Source organism: Pundamilia nyererei, unplaced genomic scaffold (genome assembly GCF_000239375.1).
Source record: "Pundamilia nyererei isolate P.nyererei 1_Seehausen unplaced genomic scaffold, PunNye1.0 scaffold00063, whole genome shotgun sequence".
Classification (NCBI taxonomy): Eukaryota; Metazoa; Chordata; class Actinopteri; order Cichliformes; family Cichlidae; genus Pundamilia; species Pundamilia nyererei.
The window spans coordinates 710,898-735,438 of record NW_005187464.1 but is presented as its reverse complement, the minus strand read 5'-3'; the positions used below and the strand labels follow the sequence as shown (position 1 = coordinate 735,438).

Below are 24,541 nucleotides of genomic sequence, written 5' to 3'. Positions count from 1 at the left end.
GTGTGTGTGTGTGTGTGTGTGTGTGTGTGTGTGTGTGTGTGTGTGTGTGTGTGTGTGTGTGTGTGTGTGTGTCCTCCAACCCTGCCAGCCAGCTGCTGTTATCTTGCAAAACTTGGCACAGCATTCACACTAAGTGCACACCCCACTGCTCAGCTGCACTAACTGACGGGAGTGGAAAGATGGTCCGTTTTTTAATTAAACCTGAAATTAAACATTATTCATTCCTGTTTTATAATTGCAATTTAGCTGTCTTAAATAAAATGACTGAGTTTAAATCTAAGCTTTCAGGTGTCCATACACTTGGTAACTTTTGTCATATTGCCCATGTTGTCGACACAAAATGAATTCTCTGATTTCTCTGTTGGTTACAATGTTGCCAAAAAAGAACAGCTTTTTTTAACATCGTGGTACCCCCTCACTGTCAACTGATTGACACACCAATACCATGAAGTGTATGTACCAAGATACCTACCAAGTTTTTCGTTATTGTTTATGAGATTCAAAGCCACATTTCTTCTCTGCGTGAGTGGTCTTGCTTTTTTAAAAGTCTTCTGCTCTCTAAATAGCTAGGGCTTTTGATTGGTGACAGTTAGAAGACGACACTCCACAAACCTGACAGGACTAAACACTGACGCGTACACTTGACCTCTTGAGTATAATGATAATGCTGTCATTCAGAAACGGTGGCATTATTAATCTGCAAACACCATAATCCACATATTTTATGTGTAGTTCTCAGTCATTTAGACAAAGCAGTTAAAGTTGTCTTTTATTTAAGTATTTGAAAAGCCTCACAAACACTTACACACTTGTGGTTATAACATTTGCTCTCACTTTAACTATAGGTAGCATTAAAACAAAAGACCTCAGATTCTTTGGGTCAAAGAGTCTGTGCAGAACTTAACAGCCTCCTCCTCCTTTGCATCACTCTGTGGACGTTTGTCTTCTCTTTCCCTTTACTGAAGAGGGTAAACATTTGGAAGTGATTTTTCCATTGGCCTTTCACTTGCTCCACCATCTGCCATTCGAAGAACCTCTGGAAGTGTCAGCTCAGTTTCACTTAAAGGATGGCAAAATACCTCTTCCTGTCTTTTGACACTGTGAGCCGTACAGAAATCCAGTAGATTTCCCACAAAATCCAGCCTAATGCCTCAGAAAAAAAGATTTTAGATTAAGGAATGATGCCGGCTGCAAGTCGTCTTGGCAGTGCTTTTATTTGTGTTAATTGTACTAAACTCCCAAAATTTACAACCCCATTTGCAAAATAGTTTGGACACACTGTGAAATGTAAATGAAAACAGAATGCAATGATACAATCCACCAAAGCCCTATTTTTAAACCAGATAATGGCAACATATCAAATAGTTGCCTAATTTTATTACACTTTTTATTTTTATACCAGCTGCATGTTTCAAAAAAGTCTTAAATAAAGCAAAATAAGAATGAAAGTTGTGTAATGCTAGAACAGCAAAACAGCATTCAGTTAAAAGGGGCTCTGTTTTTACAAGTAAAGAATTTTTCTGTGGGATGGTTTGAGTAGATTTCAATGGATGTCACATTAGAAACATGGCATGGCTTTGTAACAGAAGTCACGGCACGGGCTCGTGGGTGCTTATCATTGAAAAAAGTCTGTCACTGTCTCCACAAATGTGAGTTAAATTTCTACCACACAGACAAAAACCTTAAATGAACAAAAACCAGCAATCCTGTTGTCTTCTTTGGGTCTGACTACTTTGACTGATGGCTTTTCCCTCCAAAAGGAACTTAATCCTGATATGGATTCTGTCTCAGTCTGATTTATTTGCTTTTATATGTCCTAAAACCCCTCAGTTTGTTGGCCCACAGGGACACAGAAATAAAGTAAGAAACAAAGAAATGTTTGTGTTTAAGAATCAGAACTTTTTCTAAAACATGATTTAAAAGCGTGGTTGGTTGCAGGAGGAATGATTTATAGACTGTCTAGCTTAGACCATTTTTTTTCTTGAGTTGAGTTGATAAACTTCCTCACCCCACCCGCTGACCAACAACACAACACTTCAAGTATAAATCGGTCACCCACACCTGCTCGTATCAGTACGTTAATTCGATTTTCTAAAGTAATTTTGATGTGTGAATTTAGTTTTGTGCAGCAGATCAGTTATCTCCAGCATGCACTCGGTGAACCTGATGAATGTGCTATTTACTATGTTTACATCAGCCGTCAGCTCTCGGATGGCTCCAGAATTTAAGTGCAGTCTTTATAAAGTGGCGTACCAAGCAGGCGAGTGAAAGGAAGGGCCACCAATCATTTCTAACTAAACAGTCTACATAACCCCAGACCTGGATTCTGGGGTGCGCTCAGGAGCAGAGGCTGTTTCAGGCTTGTTTGGTAAATATTTCAGACACGCTTAAGCTTATCTTAGTCCATCAGATGGGTCAGAAACCAGGTGAGATCCTGTTTACTAAAAAAGCATCAAGCTTTGGCTGCATTTCAAATGGAGGCTGAACCCTGCAGCACTTATGCACTTTCTGTAAATCTGTGTGTGTGTGCATACTTCTGTGTGCCGATTGTCATTTTATCTATATATGCACATTTGATCCCAACTACATATGTGCACCATAAATACTTTATATAATGACATTTCCTGCTGTGGGAAAATCCATCTGAGGACGTTTGCTGTATGGAACCTTTTTCTTCTGTTATGTCTCTACTGTTGCTGTGTAGTAAATAATATTAATCATGTTTTGATACGTCACTCAAATCACAAATTTAATTCACGTTATTCACGCGGTATTGGCCATATATTATTGATACTCCACAAGCAGAATCACAATGGCAAAGTGCAGACCTCCACCAAGGCCAATAGTCCACTTTCCAATGATACCTGAGATTGTAAACACAATGATGATGATTGGTTGTGCTTCCATCCATCTATTTCCTGCAACTTAGCTGGACGCAACAGTCTAATGCTGCCATTCTACTAGTAAAAGCAGTGCTTGGTCACTGTGGCACAGCCAAAATTATTGTATCTGTGTGCTGTCTGTGACAACTTCGTGAAAATCGCAAATATGTCTGCTGCAACTCTGTCGTCTACATTCACATTAAACTGAAATCTACACTGGCTATTTGCATTCAAAGTCCAGCCAGAACCTCAGAGAGTACAATTGTAAATTCAGAAACTCCTCAATAAATGGTAATGTACTTGCAGTTTAATTGCAGAATGACATAGGCACCCGGTAACGTTTTTATATAGGAATATGACCAGAATACAACCAGTTGATTTTAGTCCCTTATTGGAAAGAGACTCATCACAGAGTTGTTGAGCTCATCAACGCAGACTACCCAAGGCTGCAATGTTCTGGCACTCTGTGTTTACAAGTTATGCAGGTCTTCACCAGTTTGTCTGAAAGTGAGTGCCGTCAGTCCAAGTTGGACTGCATTTGCTTGGAGACAGGTTGCCTCCTATCAGGTGCCCTGTGCATTCACCTTGCAGTCCAAAGTGGTCACCCAAAGACTGAAGATGGTGCAACATCAAACTCTGGGCAAACACAGATTTTTTTGCCCTCTAGTCTAAAGAAGGTTGCTGTCTTATCTCTGCTTTAGTGTGAGTGAGCCATAAGCATAGATAATATAGACCTCAGTCTCCCTAGGCAACGTGGCTGGGGAGACTCTAGCAACTTAATGGTGACATTGAGGTGTTTCCAAGCTAGCAGAAAGATGAAATCTCTTCAGCATACCCAGAACACACACAGATGCTCAAACCAATCTCTCCTGGCTTTATTCAGTGTGGAGTATTGGCTGCTCTGCCTTACACCTCTTCTAAATGACTGAGCTCCTAAAAGATAATGTGAGGAATGGTCTAGCATATTTGGGTAAAGATTGGAAAAAATTAGAGATTTTGGTAGAAACTTTAAATTTTGTTGCAAAGTCTAATATAGCAAGAATTAGACGTTAAATGGTGCTTTGAATTCTGCTTGATCAGTGCTTCATTTCTGGAAATCGAGCACCTTTTAAAGTAAGATGCATAAATGCATCTCCAAACCTCCAGCGCTGAATAACTGTACAGTGTTTAAAGTGCAGATACCAACATTTAATTTTCTTCTTTCCTTTAGCTACAAAAACAAAACCTCTGAAGTGAGCTGTTCTTCTTTTACAGCTCACTGAAAGTCAGCGGTTCTCTTTACCATACCTTTAAAGGGGACTTTTGACACTTACCTGTGTCCTGTGTTTTCTCTTACCAAGCGTACCTTGGAAGTCAGCATAGAGTTCCAGTCAGGTAGTTTGTGCTATTTGTAGACTTCTTGGAGCGTCGCCCTCTTACTGTGTAGCGGAGTTGCTTAAACTAGCATTCTTCTCTCTTTTTTCCTTCTGCTGCGTTCATTTAACCATTATAACTCAGTCTTTCAGAAGCAGTGCACATTTGGATCCACTCACCAGCAGCCAAACAAGAACTACAACTGACTGTTATGTCTCATTAGTGCCTTATTTCATAATCGGCATATATATTGGCCAAGTGGCTGTTGTTATGTTTATCCATAGTCAGTCTTCGTTATTTTAATCTGATGGAACGTAGAAGCATGTTACTGAAGAACTGACTGATTAAAGTTTCCTCTCTCATAATGTGATGTAATTTTGTGGACTTGAAGTGTAAACAGGGGTTCCTGGAGTATAAACATGCTTCTCTGAATATCTGGAAAGCAGTCTGGACTGGACTGAGCTGTGCTTGGCTGTGGGTTTTTCGGTGGGTGCAGCTGGGATTGGCTCCGTTGACCTAGGTCGTTTTAGGCTGCTCAGGTTTTTATGTTAGATTTGCTCCACTGTTAACACAGTTATTTTCAGAGGTATCAAAAAGCAAATTTTGCTTGGTTGTTGTTGTTTTTTTAACTTGACTAGGTAGCTGTTCTGGCCTCTTTGTCACTCATCCTGTTGCATTGGCTTTTCTGAGTGCGTGCTTTGACAGGACCTGTGAAGTGAATGTCTGCATTTCTCTGCATGACTGTCTTTTGTTGCTTTAGCAACTTTGATAGGCCAATTAATTACACATTTAAACTGAAACAAATCCACAGTTTGTGAAATTATAATTCATGCACGCTGGTATGTGTTGGGACACGCATCTATCCCAGACCAAATAGTTTCAGTGCTGGATGAGTGTGTGTGAGACTAGGTGAATGAGCCAGTGTATGTATTGCACATGCATTTGTATTGGAATTATTAACTCAAATTATGCATGTCCCATTGTATGAAAAGAGTATGCGAGGCGTGTGTTCGGCACGCTCTGTTTCTAGCATTTTTCTAGATCCTCCAATTAATTACAGCTGGCTCATCTGGTTGAGCAGATTAACCCTCGTCTGTCTCATGAGTGACACACCACTGAGCTACTGGCTTGATGGTGCAAATATGTATGAGGCGTGAGTAAAACGAAGCCTGGTTGTGTGATTTTTAATTTACCGAAAGCATAGATAGTCTTAATTGTGTGTTTGGAAAATGGGTCAGCGTAAAGCAATTTTATTCTTTCATGCTGTGAAAGAATATCTTGGTTTATAGAACACTTGTAGACTCTTTATAGTTTTCATATCAAAGAGCTAGGCGTGTTTTCCTCTATGTACATTTATGTACAAGTCCTCCCCTGTCTGTTCTTTTGTGTGCATGTACGTGCTTGTGTATGGATGATCACATGTGTGCTATTGAGACGCCTTCCTCTGGTATCCTGGTGGGAAGCTGAACAGCTGGGCGTTAAGCAGCTTTCACTCTCACAGAATCCCAGGACATCCCAGTCATAGTCCTACCTACCCCCATCCAACGCTTCTGTCCCAGACCCCATCAGATTGCCGTCTCTGTTCCATATAAAGACGTACCAAATGTCTGTACAACTACAGGACATACAGACCACAAGCTTATCCACAGATAAAGTGTGTGTTAACAATAGCCCAGAATTAACCACTGAAGGCTGTGATGATCTAATAACGTGTGCAAAGAAAGCAGAGACAACTGCAGGGGGTTTCGAGTTCTCTGCTGTAACTTGCATATCACAGAATGAACAGAGTCTTCGTCATTATGACTACATTTCTTACTCTGCCCCTGTTTTGTCTGTATTTTTCTTTCTCTCTCTCAGACACACACACACAACCAAACCTCTGGATAAATGTGGTCACATTTGCGTATTGGCACTGGGCCATCTGTCACACACAGACTGAGGGATCCAGGCCTCATCCCAACAACCAAATATAGTCAACTAGAGCAGCAGAGCACGCTGGGACTGATCCCCTCTGCATCACAACCAACCTGGGTCGCACACACTCACAATACTCAGGACAATAAAATAGGATTGTTACCTTTGTTGGCTGAAGAGCAAAAATGTGCCTGTAAATCTGGCACCTAAACTGATGCAGACCTCTGTTTGAAAGTATAACCTCCTCACACATACAGCCTTGGGTAACTGTAGAAAAGTGCTTAAGTGACTTATTTTGTTTTTGTCTCTTTTTGCTTGTATTTCAGAGTGTTGTCCGCTGCCTGTGGCACCCCAAACTTAACCAGATAATGGTGGGAACTGGAAATGGGCTGGTTAAGGTGTATTATGACCCCGTTAAAAGTCACAGGTATGTTCGGTTTAGACCTTTTACAGATAAATCTCTCACTTTTGCCTTATCTGAAGTAGGTTGTGAAATTCTCAGATGAGACTTATTTAAATAACAAGTAATTCTGATATTTCTAACCATAAATCTGGAGCGCACAGGATCATAAACGTATTCTATGAAATATTTTTAAATAGCACCATGTATAACTCTTTCCAGGGGGGCTAAGCTGTGCGTAGTGAAGAGTAAGCGCAAAGAGAAACATGCGGAGGCTCTTACACAAGACTACATCATCACACGTAAGTTTCTCTACACACAAGTGTAGAAAACACATTTTCCAAATAATAATGTGTGTGTTATTAATTTTCACCATCCATCCATGTGCTTCTGTTTGTCCAATTCTGGGTCATAGTTGGGCTGGAGTCTATCCCATCCAGGGTGCACCTTGGATGGGCTTGTCCACTCACCTTTTAATGCAAATCATAAATGTTCATCGGCCACTTTATTAAGTACTGGGTTGGTACTGAGTTGAATTCTTCGTGACATATATTCAACAAGGTGTTGGAAGCATTTCTCAGAGATGTTGGTCCATATTGGCATGGCAGCATCGCACAGTGGCTGCAGATTTATCGGCTGCACATGGACGATGTGAATCTCCCGTTGCATCACATTCTAAAGGTGCTCTGTTGAATTGAGATATGAAGACTGTGGAGGCCATTTGAGTGCAGTGAACTCACATGTTCAAGAAACAATCTGAGCTGATTTGAGGTTTGTGACACGCTGTGTTATCCACCTGGAAACAGCCAGCAGATGATGGGTACACTGTGGTCATAAAAGGATCGACATAGTCAGCAAAAATACTGAGGTAGGGTGTTGCATTTAAACGATGCACAATCGTGACTAAGGGACCTAAACTTTTCCAAGGTAATATCCCCCTTACCATTGTACCACCACCAGCCTGAGCCTTTGATACCTGGCAGGATGGATCCATGCTTTCTTGTTGGTTAAATCAAATTCTAAGTCGGCTATCTGAATTTAAGAGCATAAATTAAGACTCATCAGACCAGCAACATTTCTCCAGTACTCTGTTGTCTAATTGTGATGAGCCTTTGTGCATTGTGGCCTCGGTTTCCTAGCTGGCAGAGCTCACACTGTGGTCTTGTACTGCTTCAAGGCTCGATTGTGTGTTCAGGGTTGCTCTTCTGTATACCTTGGTTGTAAGAAGTGCTTATTGGGGTTATTGTTTCCTTCCTATCAGCTTGAAGTGGTCTGATCAGTCTCTTCCACCTCTGACATCAACAAAGCATTTTCACCCAGAGAACTGGAGCTCACTCAATTTTTTTTTCTTTTTTTCAGACCATTATCTGTAAACCCTAGAAATCGTAGTGTGAAAAAATATAGTAGATCAGTAGTTTCTGAAATACTCAGCTGATTGGATATTTGCATTAATGAGCAGTTGAGGAGATGTAAGTAGCGAAGTGGCCAGTGAGTTTATACCGCTTTTATCATGTCACCCTCAAGTCACAGACGATCTGCTAATCTGCTTCATATAGTAAGGCAGTGGGATTTAAACAGGACAAAAGAAGTATCACCAAAACAATGCCAACCATCTTCGAAATGTGACGTGACAAGCAGAGCATGTTTCTTTTCAGACAGAGAGAACTAAAATGCCAGTCCTGGTTTACATCCTACATCCGCTCTGGCTTCTCTTTCTGTCTCCCTCTCAGACACACACGCATACGCAAATATTCAGACACGCTTTATCTCATGACGGGTGGAGGCTTTGTGAGGAATTAGTGAGTGTTCAGGGTGTTCATTAGCAGATGGAGTTGGGTGTGGAGTATTGAATATAAAGCCGGAGGGGCACTGTGCCACGCGATGGCCATGTGGTCTTCTGTTATGCAGGATCACGCTAGGGACAACCTCCTCTCCCACCCCCGCTGGCGTGATCCGCTGCTGGTCTAACCACACACACAAACACTACCTGTCATGCTGTCATATCACCAACACACGAGGTTGTCATCTGTTGGGTGCGTGCCTCTCACTCCTGTGGCCCCAGACTGAAGTCATAGACCTAGAGGACCGTGACAGCTGCCGACTCGGCGTCGCTGATTGGCTTCTAGGACCCCATTCAAATGCCATTTATTGTTTGGGCTACCTTTTCAAATGCATCATGTGATTTCATTGCCATGCCAACAGGGTGTGAAGTAGACAGGCATTTGACTGCCAAAAGTGGTGAGTGACGCACTTGATGCCCTGGCATTGGAAAATTAGAAGGCACAGGAAGCAAGTGATGGCCCATTGAGAAAAGCGAGGGAATCTGTTAACAGTAACCTTTTTGCTTAATGTAGCATGGCGCAGAAGAATTAACACTGATGGGACGCCCGAATGGAAAATCACTTTATCTAACTCTTTACTAGAGTGTCACCTTGTAACCCCTGAGGATAAGAGCAGCATACACACTTTCTAACACAAACTGGCTTGTTCACACACACACACACAGACACACACACACACACACACACACCACACACTTTTGAGGGCACCAGTTCTCTCATGAGTTTAAGTACTGGAGGCCCTTGTTGTGATGGTGTGCACAAAGGTGTGAAAAGCAGTAGAGTGATTGTCTGAATTGAAACTTGTATTGAATATGCTGGTGTGCATTACAGCAGAAGAAGAACACAATAGGTGGGGTGCTGCTGGGGGTCACCTGGGGCCTTGTTTATGAAATATAAGTGGTCAAAGTTCTTGAGGGTCGTCCTTGTAGATAATGTTCAATTTCAGAAGGAAGCGCACCAAACCAAATAAAATAAACAATTCTAACCTGAGTACTTTTTGGAATAGGAGGTTGTTTTGTTGCACAATGCAGTCATCTAGCTCATTTCTTGAGATTTGTGAAGCCTCTATATGGACTTGTACATGACTAATGATGTCAGACATTTGTATTTAGCTCAAAAATCAAGCGTGTAAGTCAGTAAAGTTGAACATGTGGTCACCATCTGTGCACCTGGTGTCCTTCTAAGTCTATTTGTTCACCAAAAATCCCCACAAATCTATCCAAAAATGTATTTAAATGCAGCTAGTGACATATTTGCACACTGTGTTCTCCATATCTGTGAAGATATTTGACAAACTCTGGTGATTGTTTTATCAGTTAATATAGGTGACATGAAAAACCTGTATATTCAGCATTATTTTTGAGGAACATGATGCATCCTGGCTCAGAGAACAGCTGATATGCTGGTTTGGCGATAAAGTAGATTTTAGATCTAAGGAAATAATTTGTGTACAAGTGCCTGTTTTTGCATGTACGCTGTGTATCTAATGCCAACAGTGCAGTAGGTGAAATCATGAAATGTGTTCATTTTCTTTCTTTTTCTATTTCTGTCTGTACTTTTTAAGGACAATTTCCTCGGTGCCTTGACTACTTATTTGTGTGGCAGTGTTGTGTTGGTCTTAGTTACCTAAGCAACTGATTGTCCTTGTTTACTCTGTGCGTCTCCAGCTCATGCCTTACCCATGTTCAGAGAGGCCCGACAGCGCAGTACACGCAAACAGCTGGAGAAGGACAGACTTGATCCAAAGAAATCCCACAAACCCGAGCCTCCGGTGTCTGGACCAGGTAACATGCTCTTTTCTTCTTCTTTTTTTCTTTTTTGTTGTTGTTGTTGCCTGTTTTAAAAATTAGTAATGTAAAAACCAAAAAGTTAAGTGAACAAGAAGAAAACGAAAGGACCAAAGGTGATATGAAAAGTGATGTTAAACAAGATTAGATTAATCAGGTTTGGCTGCAATTCAGCGGCTGTTTTTGTTTTGGATGTGAGTCATGTTCATAACTGGACACCTACAAGATTTGGTGCAAGGCAGATGTGCAAACCCGTAATTGTTGGTATTGTTGCTTGGTATTATGCAATCCAGCTGATGTCGAGCTGTAACAGTCTCTCAGAGATTTACTCTTGCCTCATATTTTTTAAAGACGCCTTTTAACACACTTCTACAAAATACTACACCTAAAAATAATAATAGGTACCGTTGTGAGCTGTGTTTCAATATGGCAAAGGGCCAGACAGTGTTTCCTGTATCACAGTATCCAGCTGGCTCACCGTCTCTTCACTACCACTGTTTTTTCACTTAATCCCTCAGCACAATGTCTTTGCAACAATATAATGGTTCCACAGTGGGGACTTTTTTTTTTTTTTAAGTTCAAAAGACATGTTTAAGCCATTTGGAAGTTTAGGCCAATCACAACAGGTCTACCTTAAGCTGCACATGAGGCCAATCAAATGTTTTGGATTCAAGGAAATAATTGTTTTTCAATATATACCAAATAGTGTATGAGTCGTTTAACTCTTATAGAGGCTTATAAATAGTAAACACAAACTTTGCTTAAAGATAACAAATAGAAAAATAAATAAATTTTAAAAAAAAAAAATATATATATATATGCGTGTGTGTGTGTGTATGTATGTGTGTGTGTAAAATAAATGAAACAAATAAAAGCGTCAATGAGGTTGAGAAAAAGACACAGGTCTAAACTGAACAGTCTGCGAATGAAAAAAGAAGATCCACTTCATGAAAAGGTGGGATGTTTGATAGCAGGTCCTGGGTTTTTAGATTACAGACGAACTTTATATTGTTTGTTTTTTGTGAAAAATGACTTTGGATGACTGCAAGGTAACGTTTGGTGGTTGGCCGGATGCTTACAAGCAATGGAAAGAGGTGCCTCTCAATCCCCAAACAAACCTATGGCCCAGCTTCAGCAGGAAATCCCTACATGTTTTAAGTATGCGTGCATGTGTGTGTATATCATATCCTTGATCCTTTAAGTTGTCCTCTCTGGAAAGCAGGAAGTTTCCCCCCCAAAAGTTCCATTAAGTGCAGTCAAATCCAGCCAACTGCATACGGATGCTGCAGCAAAGAGCCAAGCTTGTATGCGCTGCTTTGTGGAGGGACTAAAAATTAAATATGTGACAACCCGATAATTGAAGAAAGCGTAATGTTCCCATTATGTTTTAAAGTAGTAAGAGAGTCACATCTATATCTTTAAACAGCCATCTGGAACATCCTCTCTCTTAAAGCCTCGTGTCACAAACTAGATTTTCTTAAACCTGAAAACAAAGCTAAGTGGAGGTTTGGAAGTCTGCTTTCCTCCCAGATCACATGAATTTAAGTATCGAGAAAGGTTACGCGTTTTTTCCCACTGATGCCAAAAAATTAATTACCTAACCCATAAATTTCATCACTTTCCAACATCTCATTTTGTACTATAGATTAATATGTAGTACATCAATATGAGTAAATAAATCTCACATGTCTGGGATTTTCCTGTGACGCCGTGTGAAGTCGCCAAAGTTGAAAAATGTAAAATCCCGGTTTTCAGAACTTCAGCTCATTAGCTAGTTAAGAGGTCTAATATCCACTGGTGAGAAAAGGACACTCATCATAGCCTTACATCTGCTGTTTGCCCATTATGATGATGTCAGCTCATGTTCCTGTCTATTAAGGTGGGGTTAAGTGAATGAGGCCCCAGTAACACGGGCCTAGAGACCGCTCCGCAACCATCCGGGAACGATTGGCAGCAACCTCTTTGTGAACGTTTTGGTTGAGGTGGATTGCTGCGTTTGCACGGACATGCTGATTTACTGCCAACTATTCAAAGTAACACTTTACTGATGTTTAGGATTCGCTGAACTCTTAGAAGTTGCACAGTTTCAGTAATTTACACGTAGTTTTGTATGTTCATGAGTCTCAGCTGGATCTAATCCACTAACTGTGTGCACTGACAGGCCGAGGAGGCAGAGTCGCAGCTCACGGCGGCACGTTGTCGTCATTCATTGTGAAGAATATCGCATTAGATAAAACGGACGACAGTAACCCGCGAGAGGCCATCCTGCGTCATGCCAAGGAAGCATCAGAGAACCCTTATTGGATTGCTCCAGCATACACAGAGTAAGAGAAAAATGCATGAATAATTCACACACTGTGTCCATGTGATGGTTTCTGTCCTGCTCACCCACCCACCCTCTCTCATTATCAGACAGTGTAAGATGAGTGTGTCTGCTTTTTAGTACTGCGAGGTGTCACATAGGTAGGTTTCTTCTTACCGGTGTGACACATTAATGTTTAAAAAGCTGTACTGTTTCACGCACTCGAAACTGCAGAGCAGAGAGCAACAGACAGTTTTAGATCACTATCAGGATCCGACAGCTATGTAAGCGTGGAACAAATCTGAGCCAAATCAAACAGTCTGTCTTTCAGACTGCAGGCAAACGAGCTCGAGTTAAATTTAGTATCCTTGTGATACACAGTGTAGTAGGTAAATCAGATGAAGTATGTTAGCCTGGCTGCTCACACAGTGGGCTACTTTTCACCGTTACAGCTCTCTGGGGGTTTAAACATTCAGTTAATGCTTAGAGGTGTTGCAAGCAGCTATAGATTTTTTGTTGCAATTATGCATGTTTATTTGAAAGGTGCAAAAACAAGCACTCAGAGTGAGGAGCTTTTGCATTAAAATACACAACAACAAAGAAAAAAATGACTCAATAGTATGCACACACCATAGCTCAGTGTAACTTAAAGCACATTGTTTAAAACAAAATGGGAATAATCAGAAATCTGACAGCATTTAATGAAATTATGTCTCATAAATCTGATGTTTGTTTTAGGAGAAAATCTACCTAGTCCCAACATCACCAGACATTCGTGTGTATTTTTTAAATCTGATGATCACCTTCAAATAAACTTTTATTTTCATTCTTGTCAGAGTGTTCTTTGGTCTAAGAATTTTAGATTATTCTCTGAGGTAAACTGCAAAAACCCTCCAACTGTGTGTATTTATCTTCACACACCTGCGTAGTTTGGATGCTACTTAATAAAGCTGCCGTGTTGGCCGTGATAAACTTGTCTTAGGGTAGCACAACGACATGCCAGTGCCTTTTTTATGGCGGTCTGCGAAGATAGTTGTACATTTTGTGCATGAATGTTTCAGTTTTTTGGACATTTTTTGCACGACTTTACCTTCATTTCTTAGAACACCGAAGAAATTTTACTAAAAAGTCACAAAGGCTGACGTTCCAGGTACTCAACGAGCCAAAGTCGTCACAGGAGGGTTTTTTTGTTTTTTATTTTTAACTCACGTGCGCTGACACGATCAGTTAGTCATTTATCATAATCATAAACTTGCAGAGACTCTGGCCGACAGATCACAGGAGTGACAGTTGCTAAATAGACTCATTCAAATCATTCAAAACATTTCAGGTTAGTTTAATGTTTTGGTGTTGAAAAATTTTTAATCTGGAAAGTTTCAGTTTACGGCCTAACTTTCAGTAAGCCATGTTTATTCTATATAGAATAAAACTTTACTCCAGTGCACTAGAAATGTAACTTTCTCCATTACTTCTCATTTGCTCTGCTGATTTTCTTTGTTCGTACGTTTCATTGTTTTGTTCTGAAGACGTTTAAAGAAGCAGGTAAATCATTCCTCTTTGTTAATCCCTTTAGGACCCAGCCAGAGCCCGTGTTTGCAGAGGAATCAGAGGATGAGGAGCCCGACCAAGAGCCAGAATGGAAGAAACGCAAAATCTGAGAGACTTCGGTGTCAGTTCATTTTATACAGGACAGCTGACACGGTGGGCAATTAGTCGCAAGACAGAATTATTGTTGAGTACTCAGCAAAGGAGCATCAATTATGTTCCTAAATTGTACAGTATCTGTCCCCCTGACAACGCTGTGAAGCCTTTATGTGTATATATGTGCACTCTTCTGTGTTAAGGGGAAACCCATAAATCAGAAAGGATTTTATCATAAAGATCATTTTCTTTAGGCTTATGTTCCTCTCACTGCAATTCATAAACTTCATAAACAGTGGAAAAACTTGGCTTTTTACGTCTGTTTAGATTGTATGTACTTTATTTTCATCGCTCCCATTGTCCTCTCACCCCACATCTCCAGCGTTTGCTAATGCCTCGTAAATCGGCTCCAGATTTTGCGGTCTAGAGCTGTTTGTCATTACGAAGAACAGTTTGCCACTTTGTACAAAGTAAATTACTAAGAAGTACAAAAAAAAAATCCATCCAAATTTACTTTGAGACGTTTTAAAGGCTTTAATGTTTCTACAGATGTACTTTTTTGGTGGGTTGCGACAAAACTTTATCAAATCATCTGTTTATTTTAATTAAAAAATTTTTTTACACCCACCTAACGCCTTAATAAAAGACTTGCATCCAAATGTCAAATTGTATATTTTATCCAAAGTGAAATGGTTTTAAGAGCTGATTAAAGGGAGATCTTTGCCAGATACCTTTTCTGTGCGGCTGTGGATGTAAAATACACAGCACACAGTCTTATGCTTTAAAAACAAAAAAACCCCAAACCTGTTTTCACTTGTTTCTTACAAAAAACATAATTGCAAGTACAGCAATGTTTATTATGTAAACCATCGTTATGTTGAAAAGGTAAATTTCAGCAGTATCCAACCACATGTTAAACGCAGTATATGGAAGTTTACTCGGTATGCATCCCACGTACACATTTCATTTCCAGCGCTGAGCTGAGTCTTTCTCAAACAGCTGTTCTCAAGCTGAATGATGAACTTCCACAGTCGGATTCCTTAATTTCATTGTTTTTCACAGAGGTCCTGTTTCCCTGTGCATTCATACCTTTTTCTTTTCTTTAGCAATCCTTTGATTGACCTGGGTAGTGTCTAAAATCCTTCAACTGACAGAGAAAAACCACAACATACAGAGTTAATGAAAGCCACGTTTGTGTTCTGTGTACTGTGCATCTCTCTGGAATGCATCGCCTGCCTACAACGCACTGGCTCTCAAATGTATCTAGTTTGTAACAAGATTAGCCTGCATAATGACAAACAGGAGCCCCACAATACGTGACCTGTCCACGGTGTGCCCCGCCTCGCAACCTATGGCAGCTGAGACAGACTTAAGCCCCGACCTCTAAGACCCTGAATTGGATAATAAAATGAATGAGTGAATGTCAAAAACTGTAAACTAATACTACACCTTTTTTTTTATTATCCAGATCTGGCTTTTGGTTCATCTTTTTACCAAGTGGCTTAGAAAGGGCTATATATGTAGACCAATGTGTCCTAACTAAAATTATAAGAGGACAAATAAAATGTCTCTGTGTGTCCTGGCAAGCATCCTGTGGCCATGAAATGAAACTGAAGAACCAGAAGAAGAAACATGGATGGACTGAAACAGTGAGTGATGTATTTAAAAGCATCTAGAGAGGATACTGGCTTCGTGGGAAGAGGCTGACGTCAAGCTCTTCAGTAGCAGAGTCCTCAGTCAGCAGCGGGAGGTGGGGAGTGATTGCAGTTTGATTCAAGTGGGACGGTTGATCAGTCCGTCACTGTGTGAAAAAGCGTCTGGCACGCGAAAAGGAGAAGCTCTGTGTAGGCCTAAAGGTAGAACCTTTTATAGGCCTATAAAAGACTAAGCTCACTCTCAAATTCAAACATTTTTTTAAAATTACAGTACCATTAGTGAATATCTGGGGGGATGAATCTATTTATATTCCTGGTCAATGCAAATATTTCACAGACCTCGTTTTCATTGGAGCATCTTTCTGCTTAAGCAATGAGACTGAAGACAACCTCTTTTCTGCACTTAGAGGTAAAGAGGTGACCTTCAGGTTTGTTAAACAGCAACTAACCAGTTGTCCATTTAGGTTCACAGTAACCAGGCCGAACAAAGGGATTAGAAGGTGCCATCAGGTATACATTGCGTGCACTCCTTGCGTCTGTGTCATGACTCACTATCTGTACCTCTGCCACCTTCTCATCGCCATTTACATATCTTCTCTGCACAGTGGACTCGAGGAGCTTGATATACAGTCGGTGGCACTTTTCTGCTGGCTTTTGTTTACTGTACGACTCCCGGGCTCCCGTTCAAGAATTCAGAGCAGAAGGGGGATGCCACACTGCGGAGGCCATCTCTCAAACCATCCTCGCATTTCTCCCCATTTAACCCAAATTTTTCACCCTCAATTTTGCTTGATGCCTGTGTAAACATTACCCTGCAAATTAGAACCATCTGGCACCGGTGGATTATTGTCGTACATGGCACAATACCAGGAGACATTTTCATTTAATAGAAACAAGTTTAATTCTGTAAAAAGTTATAAAATGAATATTGTACAAAAATAAAGTTTGCCCAGAGCTTTGGTTCTGTAACGCACAACAAGTGAGACGACATGACAGTTTGTTTTTTCTTTTCCACAGAGGTGATAGCGGAGTGATAACAAATGTAGTCCTTTTCTTCTAAAATTAACACTGAGGATTCCTTCGCATCTTTACACTTTTGCATCGAAACCGGGGTACTAATCACCGATGAGACGAGTGCTGCAGTTCACACTCTTTAATGTATGGTGTGGAAGAGTAGCGAGGTGCTCTGGAGGCTTCTGGGAAGCCTCCACATTCCCATCTGGGAAGGCTTATGCACGAATCAGTTGTTAAAGGGGAAGATGATCCAACTGATGAGGTATGCTGTGATAAAAGCTAGACTTTTTTTCCCTGTCTGTGTAGTATTTGGCCTAAATTCAGCTTGATGCATTGGATTTGTTCTGTGTGGGGGGATTACACAGTAAAGCTGGCCTGCTTGCTGATGGGTGGGCACAGATACCTTGGTCCCTAATCCGTGTTAACATCAAGACCTACTCGAGGGCTCTCTTTGTTCCACTTAAAACTACCCCCTTAACAGGGCACACAAACGCGCTTTTTAAAGAGTCTCCTTTCCTTAATGTATATTTCTTCCTAAACTTTGGGGACAGGTGGCTGGACGGGTTATTACACCGAAAAGCCTACTGAGCCTACCAATCATTTGCTCAGTAATTCCAAAACATACTCCTTTGTTGAGTCCTTTGAGATATTCATATCAGTTGTGTGATGACATCCACTACAGCAGCTAGATCTTCCTTAAACTGCCTTTGCCGGTGGGGATATTTGGTTAAGACTCATGTTAGAGGATCACTTTCAAATCCCCTTTGAAGATAAAAAAAAATAAAAGACCTGTCTGTCACAGCTCAGACAGAAACACGGCCAGCCCCGTGAACTTTAAAGCCTACTGGGACGGTTATCGCTGCAAAGCCTTTTGCTCAGATTTGGTGCGAGGCCAGGGCGAGGTTTCAGGTAACGCGTGCTGACAGGCAGAAATAGCAGCTTCTGTACTGTGTGACTCAAAGGATGGATCGTCAAAGGCACCTGCAGATCCTCGCGAGACCACACCGCTCTCGTGTCGACTGCAGATTGAAATTAAAAGTCGTTATGGCTTATGGCTGGAGTGACGCCGAGTCTGTCCTGGATTGTTGATTTTAAAAAAACAACACACACACACTTTATAAACAAACAGCAGCAAAGAATTATTTGCTTCCGCGTAAACATAGAGTGTTCTTAAAGGATGCTTTGAATGGGAGGCTGTACCCGGGTGACGTTTTCTCCCTGTCTTAGTGTGGTCACATTAGCGATAACGAGGTGAACTACTCAAAATGCAACAACAGATCAGCTCTATTTAAAAAAAAGAAATCTTCTATTGGTCCCCTCCTCTGCTTCTCTATCTTTCCTTAATGGCTAACAATGATCATTTGGATCTGCTTGAGAAAGCCTGGAATCTAAGTGACATAAATAAGCTTTGGGATCGTGGGAGTGTGTTAACAGGTCTGAGTCAGCTTGCATGGTTTTACTTGAGAAAATGCTCTACTTTGGCATTATCCAGAACAAACAAAGCTTTAAATAAATTAAAAAAAAAGACATTTTTTTAATAAAATGGATTGAAATAAATAACAATAAGTTAATTCCATCTTAATAAATATACCTCTGACACACGTATATACTATATGTATGCATATAGGTTGGGTTTTATGTAGATGTGTTGCACAAAAAAAGAAGAAAAAAGTCTTTGCTTAACTCCGATGGGGTTCCTTGGCTCTGAATGTAAATGCCAACATCCAGGCTGGAAGTGTTTCGATTGCAACTGAAGCTCGTCAAATCTCTGGATTCATCTACAGTCTAAAGAGCCAGCTGTGGAAAAAACAAAACAACTGATGTTTCTTCTACTCTCACCCTTTTTAGATAGCACAGTTGGCAAATCTGAAAGTGTAACAGTATTTAATCTTCTGCAAACTGGTGCACACCTGATACATTTTGTTTTGCACGTGTTTGAACAGTCGAGTATGGGATAAACGCACAGTTTCCTTTCAAGCGGCTGTTCCAGGGTCTTTCAGGCGGTCTCAGTACGCCTACCTGCTCCTCCTCTGATGACTACTGACAAAAACAACAACAACAAAAAGGAGACAAACACTCCCAATTTGACCTTGTGTACACATGTCCCTCTCCAGCGTGAGCTTGTAAAGGATATCCTTAGTCTGCTACGTGCCGCTCATGTGACTTCTTTAAACACACCCACACTTCCGGGCAGAATGCTTCTTCAGCGTGTGATACACCACATTGTCGTCCAGAAAAGACAGGTCGTCGTCAAACGCGATCGGCCGGCAGCAGGTGCGAGAGGGTGTATCCTTGTCCAGCTTTTTGTTGTGCGTGAGGTTGTTCAGGATCTTGTCGTAGTTGGTCTCTGCCTCAATACAGGGGCCGCTACAGTACCGGAAGATCAGCTCCTCTTTAGTCTGGTAGCCCAGCCCCAAATCCGTCACATTGAGGTGGACTTCCTTTAGCAAGCACCCCCGCGTCTGCACAGATATACTCTCTTTCTCCTTCCCTTTCTCACCTCGTCCTCTTTTGCCATTTCTACTCCCCCCTCGGCCCCTATTACGCCTCCTGTCGCCGTGTCCTCTCCCCTCCTCTCTCGCGCCTCCTGTGTTTGCCGCTCCTCTCTTTCTCTGCTCCTTCTTTCCCCTGGAACCGCCGCTGGTTTCTGAAGATCTCCGCAGTCTGCCAATGGTAGCCTCAATAAAATCCATTACGTCATCAAACTGATCTGGATAGGGACCTCCAATGTCATCTGGAAGAAACAGAAGGGAGAGATGTGCTTATAAAGCTGCTTTTATAAAGCTCATATCCAGGCTCCCGCTGACACTAAACAGTTTTCTGACATGTCAGCTCTACGATCATCAACTATATTGTAATTAATAATTTACTGTTTTGAAAGACTGCATGAGCAGATAAGATAAAATTTGATAGATCGTTGTGGGAATAGGAACACATCAACCACAGTGATAGTACATGACATTTAAAACATTGCACAACTAACAAAAAGACACACACACACAGACATGCGCACATTTACTGTAAGTAAGACATTATCTTACTTACAATCTCATCATTTTAGAATGAGACAGTCCAATCCAAACTTTGCCTGCTGGCACCTCCAAAAAGGTGCTTGCCAAGAAACTGTTCAGGCATTAGTCCTAAATAGTAATAGACATATGAAAATAGTATCTCTATTGTCATCTAACTATGTGCAGGAAGCATAATATTCGAATTTTCAGATGTGAAAAAATAACACTATCCGAATGTAGACTGTTTTTTTAGACAATGCACAGAAATACTGGCATATGTGCTGCTCAGACGCTCAAGAAGAAGTCTTGAGTGGAGGAATGCAGAGCAGTCCAGTCCAGAGCAGTTCAGACATAGGTTTACAGGTGCCCTGTTTTAACCTCTTCCATGATGGCTGCTGTGTGATGAGTTGGAAGCTGAAGGTCAGAGGTTGTTGTCAATTTCATTTTCATTTTTTTTTCAGTCAGAGATGGGAGGAAAAAAATATAGGCATGCAAGGGCAGACTTGACCTCGGATAAATAATGCGGTTACCCCGCTGCCATGCAACCCTGAGTCGTTAAAGGTTAACTCTACAGCTTAAGTTAATCCAGCAGGCTTTTTCACACAGGAACCGACTGTATTGATACAGTAGGCACAGGCCAATTACACCACCTAGAGAGATGCATTTAAATCTCGGACGGATGTAATTTTAGAACGCCTAGACTTCAAAGGCCGAATAAGAGGAAATCATATGCTTTGACTCATTCAGATGAGGCAGATTGCAGTCTGCTCAAAACTGAAAACATGCACTAGCACAGCTCTCTGCCATCTGCTGCGAGGAGTGATGAGGACTGACTGAAAGGCTTGGATGCTGCACTGTTACATGTTGATTCTATTACAGAGTAACGTCTCTCCTGGTTGAGTGCCTGCAGCTCCAGAAACAGTGAAGTGTGCATAAAGATAATGAAGACATATTGCTCTCAAATGAAGAGCTCAAGTCAGCGTGGGTGTGTCACCAAGAGGTCAGGCCGGCGGCGTGTGATGTCTGGCAGGTAGTGTGGTGTGTAACAGCCTTTAAACTGCAGTATCTCCTATCGCTCCTCTTTTACCTATTTGTCTGGCAGAGCGCAGGCCATCTGATCTGCCTGAGCTTCAGAGCCTGTTGAGCCACAAATCTAATATATCAGGTGAGGTAGGGCCAATCTGTTTAGACACACCTACCCTTTGATTTAGACAAACCCCAGCATCTCAGATGACAGGCAGGGTGGCTACAGTTTACACCTGCTAATCGACTAGACTAGCAGCAACAAATGGGGGGATTCGCTGTGCAAACCTTGCCGGAGTTTTACAGAGTTAACAGTTAAGAAGTTTGCTTTTTAAAAATCACTGAACACAACAATAAGATCAGATCTAACCGCTGATTTTCTGGTGTCTGCAGCTTCTAGAACTTAAATGAAAAAGAAACAAGCTTTTTATCTTTACAAACCAAAAAGACCCATTCCCTCTTTGGATCTCGATTGTTGCTTACAGTATCTGAGCATAGTTAATGTACTTGGGTTGCACAGCAGATCAGTGATGTAACCCCGGCCCAAACAAAATATGAGGTGGCAGGACAAACTCTTGTCCAAATGTTCCATTCCTTATCTAGTTCTTGGCCGTGTTTCACGTCTGCGTGAAGATGTTACAGTGTCATGTTGATCCAAACAAAATAAATTCCTGCCCACTGTCACTGTTAAAATGAGCATAAACACAGAACTCTCAGTCGGTGCTTCAAACTTTCCGGTGTTGTCTGTCGAAAATCCTCATGACCTGGCCCCTGTTCTCTAAACCACACCATAATTTCTGAGCTTTGGCAGATGGGTAAAGGTTACGGGTCTCTAAACCGCAGAGAGGCAGAGGTGAATATAAACAAAGGGAGAAGGGGGTAGTGTTGAGAATGACCCCATGTTTGGGACTGGAGCTGTTCACACTCTTATTCTTCCTGCTGGATTGTTTTGACATCCGTATGATGCAACCCAAAGTGCCAATAAAATGCAAATTAAGATTTTCCGTCTGATAACTTGCCTGTCTGACAGCCTTATCATAATATGGGACTCTCCACTGTGGGCTCAGCATATTGCCTCGCTTATCACTGCGTGTGCTGTTTCCCAAGTGTAATTAGTCAAGGAAGACCAACATTACATATGCATCAAATCAACAGGGTAATATGCCTGGATTATATAATGGTTAATTGCATATTATTACATTGACATTGCTTTGGACAAACAGTACATCTCTTATGTGACACCCATATAGCCTAATTACAAATTCAAGACAGACTACACATCTTACAAAAACATACTTACACTGATTCTCCTTTGAGATCTCCTGCAGTCGGTGGTCTTCACGCTCAAACGATGGCGCTTCGTCCTCCAAAGAAGGCAAGGGCACAGAATCACTATAGCTGCTGGGGAAATAAGTCCTCTTGGCTGGCTGAGTGTTTTGGTAGAGAGGCCTTGTAGCAACAGAGCTCAGGAGCAACAAACACATGGCCAAAACATCCCATAACTTCATCTTAGACTCAGTTCCTATGAAGAAAGCTGCAAACAAAACAAAACAAGATAATATTTTATTTTAAATCAAAACAAACTGATGGGTATAAAAATGGGCAGAGTGAATATGAGCCTCCTCTAGTTTGTAATGAAGTCAGCAAAGTGTCTGAAACACTACTGTTGTGGCCAGACCTACCCTGACTCATTCTTTATTAATAACTGTGTCATCATGTCAAGCAGCTTTGATCCTCAGTTTTTTTTTCTGTGCATGTGCCATGAACGTGAATATCAGAGTGAAGCTGCCAGAAAATGTTGATTCACATTTTTTAAAACAAAATAAATGAGCATATTGTGCCGTAAAAGAGCAAGAATCCACAAAAGACCACAAATGAAAGCTAAAAATAACAATGCAGGAATGCGCAAATCTGTGCGTAAAAGTACTGTTTTAAATGCGTGATTAAATAGAAAGCTACTGATGGCAGACTGGTTGTATTTATTCACGCTGCGTTAAAATCAGCCAAGCTCTTACTACTTGTGAGAGACTGGGAGGGTGCGCCTCACAGGAAAAAAAAATGCGCTGCTTAAAGCACGCATCGAAGCATTTTGGCAACGATTGCCTAAATAGTAGTGTGAGTTGGCCAGATGGCGAACCCCAAAGCTTACGTGACTCTGTCTAATGGCATGTTGAGTCTGCAGCAAAACTAAACAGTTATGCATAGATAAATACTGGCTCAGACATACAATACAAAAGTTCTACTGTCTTTATACGTGTGAAAGTCCCGTCGTTCACAGTCACTATTTGTTTTTTATCTAAATGCGCACAGACAATCCGAAACTATAGGCAGTATTTGGTGTGACACTCTGAAATGAGAAAATAAAAAAAGACTTACTTACCTTAAATATGGCCCATGCAGACCTGAAACTAGCTCGGCTTTTAGTGGTAAAAATCCAAACAGAAAACGCCACTCATTTGATGTTCCCAGCTGATTCCGCTGCGTGAATCATTTCAACAACCCCAGCACGAAAATTTCCTTCAAGCGAGTTCAATTTCAGTTTGTGTCCAAGCGGGAGAAAAAAGGCTGCAGTAACGCACCAGCTATGTTTTTCATATTCGGACTCAGCAGACCGACCATCCACGCGCCTTTTCACACTTCAGAGTCCAAAGGTAGGTGCTGAACAGAGCGGACCAAGTGCCACTGCGCCTTGGGGGTACAGTTGCTGCCGCTGATTAATTGGATGCTACGTTTCCACGTTGGAAATCCGAGAGAGGGCCACCATCTCCAACTGAAAGGAGTCCAATGAAGACATCAGTGTCTCCAGCACACGAGCACGCCGCTAAAAAGTGCGCAATATGTTTGCCAGAGTGCCCGATCGTGTAGTCCGACTTTTGATATAACAGTCAAGAACCTCTCATATCCAGAAACTGCGTTAAAATGTCACAATCGCCAACATTTTATACAAATCTCGTCAATGTAAACAAGAAGCCCGGCGATATTTATTCTCCATATTCTCCAGGTCAGCTGGTGTCTATGAACCTCGAAGGGTGTCCACACGCATTTTCTTCATATTGGACTGAGGCACGACAGATGTTTGCGCATAACAACGCGCCGGGCGCAGAGAGCAGTTTGGAGAGATTTATAGTTAAGTGCGCTCTGACGTTTGGGGGCAGTTGGTGTCCGCCCCTCTTTTATAGATCCCTGCAAGAGCAAACAGTGGCCCACATATCTCTCCAAACCACCCCTGGAGCCGTGTTTGGAGGAGCGCGGTTTTCAGATGTCTTGGGGATTATGTCACACATCCTGATGTCCCCGGGTTAGATTTCAGTAAGCGGAATGCGATTTAGAGATGTTCTGTTGCGATCCATGTTTCTAACCTGATCTCCTCACTCTGTGCGCCTCGGCGTCAAGTTCCGTCTCACGGCTACAGCACGTCTCAAATGTGAGGTTACTATCTCACTTGTTATTTACTAGAACGAAATTGTAAATACCAGCAGACACTTAGCTCATGCACATATTCGCAATTTCTCGAACTTCAAAACTTGTTACACAGAAATTACATTCACAGGTTAACAAATTGGAGCATTTTGTCATTCAATACGCGGTTTTATATCCAGGTGAGCTCAGGCCAACACCACGCAGACCACAAAGAAAGGACGCTGCACTATTTAAGATATGGCACCCGAGAAAGCCTTTCCATCTCCTCTCATGATTTACAAGCTTCACTTGCCTTTTA

The 24,541-nt window shown here is 41.5% G+C and overlaps 2 protein-coding genes across 2 annotated transcripts in view; one reads left to right on the top strand and one right to left on the bottom strand.

Moving 5' to 3' along the window:
* Positions 1 to 14,736, top strand: part of wdr70 (WD repeat domain 70) — a 43,049-nt gene extending 28,313 nt beyond the window's left edge. The window contains exons 14-18 of the mRNA XM_005735199.1: positions 6,476 to 6,576; positions 6,772 to 6,851; positions 10,058 to 10,174; positions 12,339 to 12,501; positions 14,053 to 14,736. Of these exons, the coding sequence (XP_005735256.1) occupies positions 6,476 to 6,576; positions 6,772 to 6,851; positions 10,058 to 10,174; positions 12,339 to 12,501; positions 14,053 to 14,137 (546 nt within the window). The 3' untranslated portion in view covers positions 14,138 to 14,736. The remainder of the gene's footprint in view (positions 1 to 6,475; positions 6,577 to 6,771; positions 6,852 to 10,057; positions 10,175 to 12,338; positions 12,502 to 14,052) is intronic.
* Positions 14,737 to 16,669: 1,933 nt separating this feature from the next.
* Positions 16,670 to 23,931, bottom strand: gdnfa (glial cell derived neurotrophic factor a). Its single transcript, XM_005735198.1, has 3 exons — positions 23,204 to 23,931; positions 22,124 to 22,357; positions 16,670 to 19,523 (listed from the first exon to the last, which is right to left on the bottom strand). Exons 2-3 carry the CDS (start codon positions 22,329 to 22,331, stop codon positions 18,958 to 18,960), a joined length of 774 nt encoding a protein of 257 aa, XP_005735255.1. The 5' UTR covers positions 22,332 to 22,357; positions 23,204 to 23,931; the 3' UTR covers positions 16,670 to 18,957.
* Positions 23,932 to 24,541: the final 610 nt, after the last annotated feature.

Coding starts and splice junctions, on each gene's coding strand:
- gdnfa (XM_005735198.1), bottom strand. CDS start 22,331: ATGAAGTTATGGGATGTTTTGGCCATGTGTTTGTTGCTCCTGAGCTCT. Junction 19,524..22,123: donor GATCTCAAAGGAGAATCAGT/GTAAGTATGTTT, acceptor TGTTTCTTCCAG/ATGACATTGGAGGTCCCTAT.